At 35.9% G+C, this 10,695-nt stretch overlaps 1 protein-coding gene across 1 annotated transcript; it reads left to right on the forward strand.

The window, feature by feature from the left end:
• Nucleotides 1–4,399: 4,399 nt before the first annotated feature.
• On the forward strand, nt 4,400–5,450 carry LOC114637403 (olfactory receptor 5W2-like). The gene has a single exon (XM_028785631.1). The coding sequence runs from the start codon at nt 4,457–4,459 to the stop codon at nt 5,387–5,389; it is 933 nt and encodes a 310-aa protein (XP_028641464.1). The 5' UTR covers nt 4,400–4,456; the 3' UTR covers nt 5,390–5,450.
• The last annotated feature ends 5,245 nt before the right edge of the window (nt 5,451–10,695 follow it).

Genomic DNA, 10,695 nt, shown 5'->3' on the forward strand with positions numbered 1-10,695 from the left:
ACATAAAGTGTCATTACCATGACTGTATAAACATGACCTGATTAAGAACTATTCCAATAGAATCCAAAAGTTAACAAGGAACACAAAAAAAGGCCTCAACGATAAACAAAGAAATAAAGGTTATTTATAAGGGATGCTGAGAGAGAAAAAACTTCTCTTCCTCAGGGAAGAGGACACCAATTGACTACCCAGAACCAAGTGTTCAGCTTTGCAAACATAAGCATACAAGTAACACTATTCAAACTGAGCAGGTAGAATTTACTTATGCAGGTGTGTGTGTGTGCGTGTGTGTGTGTGTGTGTGTGTGTGTGTGTGTGTGTTTGCATGTGTCTGTAACAAGAATTAAAGAAATGAACCCACACACCTATGGTTACTTGATCTTTGACAAAGGAGCTAAAACTGTCCAGTAGAAAAAGGACAGCATTTTCAACAAATGGTGCTGGTTCAACTGGAGGACAACATGTAGAAGAATGCAAATTGATCCATTCTTATCTCCTTGTACAAAGTTCAAGTCTAAATCGATAAAGGACCTCCAAATAAAACCAGATACACTGAAACTAATAGAAGAGAAGGTGGGGAAGAACCTTGAATACTTGAGCACAGGGGGAAAGTTCCTGAACAGAACACCAATGGCATATGCTCTAAGATCAAGAATTGACAAATGGGACTTCATAAAATTGCAAAGTTTCTGTAAGACAAAGGACACTATCAATAGGACAAAACGACAACCAACAAATTGGGAAAAGATCTTTACCAATCCTACATCTGATAGAGGGCTAATATCCAATATATACAAAGAACTCAAGAAATTAGACTCCAGACAACCAAATTACCCTATTAAAAAATGGGGTATAGAGCTTAACAAAGAATTTTCAACGGAAAAAACTCGAATGGCCGAGAAGCACCTAAAGAAATGTTCAGCATCCTTAGTCGTCAGGGAAATGCAAATCAAAACAACTCTGAGATTCCATCTCACACCAGTCAGAATGGCTAAGATTAAAAACTCAGGTGATAGTAGATTCTGGTGAGGGTGTGGAGAAAGAGGAACACTCCTCCATTATTGGTGGGACTGCAAGATTGTGCAACCACTTTGGCAATCAGTCTGGTGGCTCCTCAGAAAATTGTCGTAGCATTACCTGAGGATCCAGCTATACCATTCCTAGGCATATACCCAGAAGATGCTCTAACATATAACAAGGACATATGTTCAACTATGTTCATAGCAGCCTTATTTATAATAGCCAGAAGCTGGAAAGAACCCAGATGTCCTTCAACTGAGGAATGGATACAAAAAACGTGGTACATTTACACAATGGAGTATTACTCAGCTATTAAAAACAATCAGTTTTAGCCGAGCAGTGGTGGCACATGCCTTTAATCCCAGCACTTGGGAGGCAGAGGCAGGAGGATTTCTGAGTTTGAGAATTCGAGGCTAGCCTGGTCTACAGAGTGAGTTCCAGGACAGCCAGGACTACACAGAGAAACCCTGTCTCGAAAAACCAAAATAAATAAATAAATAAATAAATAAATAAATAAATAAATAAAATAAAAAAAATAAAAACAATCAATTCGAGAAATTCCTAGGTAAATGGATGGAACTAGAAAATATCATCCTGAGTTAGGTAAGCCAATCACAAAAGAACACACATAGTATTCACTCACTAATTATTGGATATTCGCCTAGAACCTTGAAATACCCAAGATTCAACTCACAGGCCACATGAAGCTCATGAAGAAGGAATACCAAGTGGGGGTGCTTCAGTCCTTCTTAGAAGGAGTAACAAAAGACTTAAAGGAGCAAATATGGAGACAAAGTGAGGGACAGAAACTGAAGGAAGGGCCATCTGAAGACAATTCCACCTGTGTATCCATCCCATGTGCAGTCATCAAAGGTAGATGCTGATGTGGAAGTCAGGAAGTGCATGCTGGTAAGAGCCTGATATAGATGTATCCTCAGAGGTCTGCAAGAGTCTGACATATTCAGAGGCAGATGCTCACAGCTAGCCATTGAACTGATCATGGAGTTCCCAATGGAGGAATTAGAGTGAAGATTGTTGGAGCTGAAAGGGTTTGCAGCCCCATGAGGAGAGCAACAATACCAACCAACCAGAGCTCCCAGGGTCTAAACAACCAGCCTGGGAGCACTTAGGGAGGGATCCATGTCTTCAGCTGTATATGTAAGGGTGGAGGGCCCTGTCGGGCATAGGTGGGAGAAGAGATCCTTGGTCTCATAAAGGCTGTATGCCCCAGTGGGTGGGAATTTGAGCATGGGGATGTGGGAGTGGGTGGGGAGGTAGGGGTATATCCACAGAGAAGAAGGAGTAGGGTCGAGGGGATAGGGGGGTTCCTGGGTGAGTGAGGGATGGGGTAAGGGGATAACATATTAAATGTAAATAAAACATCCAATAAAAAAAGAATTAAAGAAAATCAAGCCTTTAATTTGAAAATATATGGGGGAGATGCATGAGAATAATGCTAAAAAGAAGGAAAGGAAGGGAGAATGTAACTCTTTTATAATAACAATAAAAAATAAAAAAGCAACTGGTAATATTAGCATGCTTTTAAATTAGCTTATTAGTAACCCTGATTGCCTTGGACATGGAAGAATATGAGCAAATAAGGAAAGATGTAATATCATTAAATTTCAATTTGTTTCATTTAATTGATGGCTTTATTAGAAATCCTGGTCAATATCTGTCATTCACGAATATGGAGTCAAAGACATGGAATGAAAATAACTATGGTGTAATGGCTAAGTATTCCCAAGGAAACTAGAGTAAAAACTTTAATTAATCACTTCAAAATAATTCAAAAGAGTCTGAGCCTCACGAGAATTAAATCTCAGCAGTCTTAGATGAAAATAAATGTGATCAACTTATCTTCAATTGCCACTAGACGGATAGAAAGACTCTTTCATCACAGGTAGGTTTCTAAGTGGTTATTTGTAAAAATGTAAAAAAGAAACTTCTTCCATTGACATTAAATAAAATTCAAGAATAATAAATAGCTTTATCCCTGTCTATGTAGGTTAATAAATTAATAAATTACAAGTAAATCATATACAAGTAAATCATTTTTAATTCCAACTGCAAATAATGTGGTGTATACAACTTTATAATCCATCTAGTTTTAATAATGATGAATGTTACACGTTATATGGAGAAATATATGTCTAGCCAAGCTCATGTAAAAAAACAAACCATACTGTATTGAGGAAATATATATTACAACACACAGTGCCTTTTTTCTTAAGATTAATTAGTTCAAAACTTCTATTATCATTCTGTTCCTCCTCTTCCTCCTCCTCATCCTCATCATCACTATTATTAGCAATGTTTGAAAGAAAACATGTACTTTCAAGACCTAAGCAATAATTGCATGAAATGCAGTAGCAAATGTCATGCATAAGAGGAAAATAGCTTTAATAGTTTTATAGCTATTAAGGACATTTTTAAATTATGTTTAAATATTACAATGCAAAAATTGTTCTCTGCTGTACTCTCAGCTTTCAACTGGAATTTATTCATTACAGTTATTGTTTAATCATTATTCTATTATTGATCATCATTCAATCTGTTCCTTCTCTCTGTCTCTCTCTGTCTCCCTTTTATGTAAAAGCAATGAAAAACAAAGATATCCACAATGTTCATACAGGACTGCTTCATGCAGACACTGGATGCAAAAGCATTTTATTTGTGAAAATTTGAAACTTTGCTATTTATCTCACATTTTTATTTAAATGGAAAATTCAAGTTAAGAGTATGCTAAGCAAAAATATTTGATGTAATTTGTTATTACCACTTCTTGTAAATGCTACCTTGAAAACTTGGCATTATGAACACATTTAAGTAATCAAAGAGGTTAGCAAGATAGCAAAGAGTGACAATCATGCTAATAACTTGTGTTTTATTTTATGTAAATACTTTTAAATTTGAAATAGTACCAAAACTATCTTAATTAATTGTCTTATGATATCAGATTCATATATACTTTATAATCAGTAATCTAACAAATGTAGTGACAATAGTTATGGCTATAATAAGAATATATAAGATACAGCTTATATGAGATTTGTCTATAATTTGTCATTTACTTTATATCGTGTGTCATCATAGATCATCAGTGTTTACATAAATGTGATACTGAATATGAGTGTTGGAGATCAAGAAAAGTAAGATGAGTCATAAATTACAAATATGGATAGAGAGGTAACAGATAGAAACATGAAGACAAAGTCACAAACAAGTCAATTTAATCATTCTCCATTATTACTTTTCTATGATTATGTCACATTACAACTGTAACTTATGTAACTCATTTTCTTCATTTGCCAATGTACTTTGCAGATTCTTAAGAAAGTGAATAATTTCTTTATTATATATCCAGAAGAATATCAAACCCTAACTCACCATTGCCTTACTAATTTTGTAACTATTTAGATTATGAACAGAGAAGAATGGACAAGAGAAACTGCTCATCTTTACCTGAATTTCTTCTGCTGGGAATTACGAACAAGCCTGAGATTAAAGTAGCTTTGTTCATAGTGTTTCTGATTGTTTACCTCACTATTCTTCTGACAAATCTAGGAATGATCACATTGATCAGAATGGATCCCCAGCTGCACACACCAATGTACTTCTTCCTCAGCCACCTCTCTTTCTCTGATCTCTGCTATTCCACTGCAGTTGGGCCCAAGATGCTATTAGACCTTCTTGAAGATAATAATCCAATTTCTTTTGTTGGCTGTTTTCTCCAACTCCTGATCATCTCTATTTTTATAGATGTTGAATGCATGCTGCTGGCAGTGATGGCCTTTGATAGGTACAAGGCCATCAGTAATCCCCTGATGTATGCTGTGGACATGTCAAGTAGAGTTTGTTACCAGTTCTTAACTGGAATTTATCTGTTGGGAACTATAGATGGTTTCATACATACCTCATTGGCATTCAGCTTATGTTTCTGCCACTCAACTCAGATCAATCATTTCTTTTGTGATTTACCTCCAGTCTTACTTCTTTCATGTTCTGATACACAAGTCAATGAACTGGTATTATTTACTCTTTTTGGTTTCATTGAACTAAGCACCATCTCAGGAGTCCTTGTATCCTACTGTTACATCATCTCTTCAGTCTTAAAGATTAGTTCTACTGGTGGGTGGTTCAAAGCTTTCTCTACCTGTGCCTCTCACCTGACTGCAGTTGGGATTTTCCAAGGGACCATGCTCTTCATGTATTTCAGACCAAGTTCTACCTACTCTCTAGACCAAGACAAAATGACGTCAGTCTTTTACCTCCTCATTATCCCTATGATAAACCCTCTGATTTACAGTCTACGGAACAAAGATGTAAAAGAAGCCCTGGTCAGGCTCAGAAGTAAAAGATGGCTTTAAGAATATCTTACATGTACACAAATGCATTTATGGTAGCTATTTTATATTCCAGGATTCTCATGAATCAATAATATCAGTTTGTACAATAATCTGAATTTATATAGCACATCCTAATAATAAAACTATTGCTTTAGATTCTAAATATATCCTACTGTGTTAGTGTATTTTACTAATATTTAATTTTCATGTTAGGAAGCTTTTATTACCAATTCAACTTTAAAGTATTTCTTTTGTCCTTATCAGTTTAAAATATATTATATTGTGATTTACTACATTTTTCTATACGTGTATACACTAAATTTCTCCACAAACCAGGCAGATAATTCAAGTCTATGTTATATACTCGTGGAATAAAAATTGGTACTATAAACTTCGTGTTTAGGCTAATTGAGTCCCATGTTGAGAGAGAGAGAGAGAGAGAGAGAGAGAGAGAGAGAGAGAGAGAGAGGTGGACTATTTTTTCAGTTCATTGACCTTTAATTTGAGTTGCTTCTTCTTCTTATACATAAATATATGGCTGTGTGGTAGAGTACATATTTAAGAAAATAGTCTCAACATGTCCATGCTAGACTTTTATTTAAGAAAAAAATTATGCATCTTAGTTAGGGTATCTATTGTTGTGACAAAAACTAAAATCAAATAGCAACTTAGAGAAAAATGGTTTGTTTAGTTTACATTTTCTTATTACTATTTGCTAGGGAGTCAGGACAGGTACAATTCCGGAGACAGGAGCTAAGGCAGAAGCCAAGGAGCTATGTTCCTTAGTGGTTTGCTTCCTATGGCCACCAGCCCAGGAACACAAAGGACTGTAAGTCTTTTGTGTAAGTCTCCTTCAATGACTGATTATGAAAATTCCTTATATTTAGATATTTTTATAATATTTATGGTCTTATTAAATACCTATTTTATCCCTGCTAAAACAGTATGTTGAACACAGAGCTGAGTAAGATTCCAACTTTGAACTTTTCCCTCACTTTGGGAACTTTTCTTGTACAGAGATTTTTCTATTCAGCCTAAATTACCTACAATAGTGAACAGAGAAAATAGCATTATCTGAGGAAATACAGATTTCTAAAACACAACAATTTAGTGTTACATGTCACTGGATTATCTCCTCTAAGCATGAGGTCTAAATTATATATTGAATAAATCATTAGAAAACCAAAACTGGAAAAACAGATCAAAGTTGAGTAAAACATTTAAAGAATTACAGAATGCCTCAATTGTAACTAAGGAAGTATTCACACAGAAAGTATGTTGAGTAGTTTAAAGAATGGTTATTGTTGAGGCCTGTCCTCCTTTTAATATAACTGTAATTTTGTATTGAGTCTCCATTTTGCTCATAAGTGCAATTAAACTTTGGTTCTCAGATTATATTTTCCAGAAGTAATTATCCATAACTAGTCCTGAAGAATGTTACTAACAAGCCAAAGAGTTATTGAATTATTTATGCTCTGATATCTCAATGTACTAGAATTCTACCTGTACACCTCCCTGTTACTTCTCTCAGAAACAATCAGCTTAAAAGTTAACAAACAATACTTTGCCTAGTAAGCCAAAAAGGTTTTACTACTTCCCTGAACCAGATGAATACCCACTGCTGAGAAGGGTAAGTTGGCTTAAGAGTCCATTGCTAACCAAAAAGTTGTCTCTAGTTGACAGTCACCTAAAGGAAAAATTAGTTTTCTTCAGTGGAGTCCAACTGGGTATTTCAAACACACTTACCAGCAGGCCTCATTTCTAACAGTGGATGTTACATCTAGATTTTATGAAGACATTTTCTCAACTGTTTGCTCATTTCAGATACCTCTATATTGTATGTCAAGTTGACACAAGAAAAACAAGCATAGTAAGATCCTGATATACAGTCCTTGTGGGCTGGAGTTACAAACAGTCAGGCTCTCCATGTTTCCTCCTTTCTTTCTATACCAGTCACAGTGAAACACTGCTCTCTGGTACAAGATATTCACATCCTTAATCAAGTATTTAGTTTAATTCAGTTTCTTAAAAGCTATACCTGCAATGTAGATTGTAAAGATGTCTTCGCTCTCATACCATTCCATATCAATTAAGTAGACAGAAACAGAAATGTAAAAGTCATAAAATGTCAGAACACAGATATTGAACACTTATAACATGTTAGTAAATTAAATATATATTTATTAATAGGTTAACATAGTACATATTTAAATAGTATAAAAAGTTACAGAACACAAATTTAACAATATAGAAATAAATAATGTAGTTTTGTTAATTCTCCCTACTTTTTTTTTATCTTTCTGTGATATGTCACTGAAGCACTAAAAGATCAAATCAGCTTCCTGAGAACATATGGCCCTTACTTTGAATGCTTGCAAAAACCAGAGGAACACCATTTTCCATTATAATATATGTATTTCTTTTATCAAAAAGAGAACACTTTTCATATTATATATCCCAATTACACTTTCCTTTTGTTCTACACTTACAAGTTCCTCCCCATCTGCCCTCCCATGAGAATCCAGTCTAATAATGCTCTTCACAATAGCTACAAATAATATAAAATAACATGATGTAACTCTTGGCTAAGCAAGTGAAATATATGTATGACAAGACTCCATATTTCTGATAAAAGATCTCAAAGAGGAACTTAGAAGACGGACAGATCTCCCATGCTCATGAATATGTAGTATTAGCATAGTAAAAATGGCCATTTTACCACAATCTATGTACAAATTGAATGTGATCCCCAACAAAATTCCAAGACAATTCTTCAGAAACATGGAAAGAGCAATTCTCAACTTCATGGAAAATATCTAGGATAGTCAAAACAATTTGGAACAATAAAAGAACTTCTGGAGGAATCACCACCCCTAATATCAAAGCGGACTACAAAGCAATAGTGGTAAAAAACAAAACAAAATAACACATAGTCTTGGGGGAGAGAGGGAGAGAGAGAGAGAGAGAGAGAGAGAGAGAGAGAGAGGTACATCAATAGAATAGAATTGAAGATGCAGAAATAAACCCACACACCTATGGACACTTGATCTTTGACAAAGAAGCCAAACAAGCAGTGAAAATAAAAGAAAGTACCTTCAACTAGTGGTGCTAGTTGTACTGTATGTCTCCATGTAGAAGAATGCAAACAGACCCATATTTATCACCCTGCACAAAGCTCAAGCCCAAGTATATCAAGGACCTCACATAAAACCAGATATTCTGAATCTAATAAAACAAAAAAAATGGTAAACAGCTTTGAAAACATTTACACAGGGGAAAATTTCCTTAAAAGAACCCCAATGGCTCAATTTCTAAGATCAAAAATTGATAAATGAGACCTCATGAAACTGAAAAGTTTCTGTAAGGCAAAGGACACTATCAGTCTTATAAAATGGGAGCCTACAGATCTTGAAAATTCTTTACTAACCCTACATCTGATAGAGGGCTAATATCCAAAATATATAAATAACTCAACAATTTATACTTCAGAAAAGAAAACAAACAAAAATAAATCAAAATAACTCAATTTAAAATTGGGGTATAGAACTTTACAGAAAATTCTCAACAGAAGAATCTAAAATGGCCAAGAAGCAATTAGAGAAATGTTCAACATCTTTAGTCATCAGGGAAATGTAAATCAAAATGACCATGAGATCCCACCTTACACCAATCAGAATGGCTAAGATAAAAAACTAAAGAAACAGCACATTCCGGCAAGGATGTGGATCAAGAAAAACACCCCTCCATAGTTAGTGGGATGACAAACTGGTACAACCTCTCTGGAAATCAATCTGCCAGTTTCTAAAAAAAAAAAAAAAGAAAGAAAGAAAAAGAAAAAAAGGAAAGAAAGAAAAAGAAAAAGAAAATTGGAAGTCCTCTCTACCTTAAGACTCAGCTATACTACTCCTGGGTATACACCCAAAAGATGTTCCACCATACCACAAGGATATGTGTTCCATTATGTTCATAGCAGTCTTACTCATAATAGCCAGAAGCTGGAAGCAACCCAGATGTCCCTCAACAAGAATGGGTACAGAAAATGTGGTTCATTTACACTATGGAATACTATTCAGTTATTAAAAATGAGGGTGTTATGAATTTTACAGGATGGAACTAGAACATATCCTAAGTGAGGTAATCAGAGCCAAAAGAACATGAATGGTATATACTCACTAAAAAGGGGGTGATATCCAAAAAGTACAAAATACCATTGTATATTCCACAGAACCAAAGAAGTGAAACAAGAAGGCCCAAGTAAAAGTCATTCAATCCCACTTAGAAGGGGGAACAAAATAACCATGGGAGACAGAAGGATGGAGTTACCTATGTGAGGGAGGACAGAATAGACAGAGGGGCAGGATCAGGTATGAGGAGAGACAGGAGTGAAGCTCAGAAGGCCAGGAGAGTGGATGGAAATATGCTGCTGCAAGGGTAAAAAGTTGGGGAACCTCTAGATATTCCCAGAGACATAAAATATGAGAGGTTCCAGGACTCAATGAGGATAACATTAGCCAAAATGCACAACATGGGGAGATGGAAATTGAAAATATCCAATAGTTAGACAGGGACCCAGTGGAGGGATGAGGGCACCAACCCACATTCAAGATTTTTGACCCAAAATTATTCCTGTCTAAAAAGAAATGCAAGACAAAAATGAATTAGAATCTTAAGGAAAGGCAGTCCAGTGACCAGCCCAACTTGGGATCCATCCTATGGGCAGAAACCAAACCTTGACATTATTACTGTTGCTACATTTTGCTTGCAGACAGGAGGCTAGCATGGCTGTCCTCTAGCAGGCTCTATGAGCATCTGACTGAGACAGATTCAGATATTTACAGCCAACCATAGGACTGACCTCAGGAACTCTTATGGAAGATTTAGTGGAAGGATTGAAGAAGCCTAAGGGGATGGCCACCACATAGGGAGACCAACAATGTCAACTAACCTGGACCCCTGGGAGCTCTCAGATACTAAGATACCAACCAAAGAATATACATAGGCTTGTCTGAGGCTGTTAGCACACATGTACAGCAGGCTGCTTTGTTAAGCTAAATATGAGAGTTTGGGTTTAATCCTGTAGGAACTTGATTGCTTAGGGAAGGGACATGCCTGGAAGGGGATGGAGAAGCACCCACTCAGAGTCAAAGGGACAAGGCGAGGGAATGAAGGATTTGATGAGTTGGAACCAGATGGGGGCAACATTTTGATTGTAAATAAATGAATCATGTAATAGAAAGAAAAAGAAAGAAAGGAAGGAAGGGAGGGAGGGAGGGAGGGAGGGAGAGAGAGAGAGAGAGAGAGAGAGAGAGAGAGAGAGAGAGAGAGAG

This window comes from Grammomys surdaster, unplaced genomic scaffold (assembly GCF_004785775.1).
Source record: "Grammomys surdaster isolate TR1022 unplaced genomic scaffold, NIH_TR_1.0 125284, whole genome shotgun sequence".
Classification (NCBI taxonomy): domain Eukaryota; kingdom Metazoa; phylum Chordata; class Mammalia; order Rodentia; family Muridae; genus Grammomys; species Grammomys surdaster.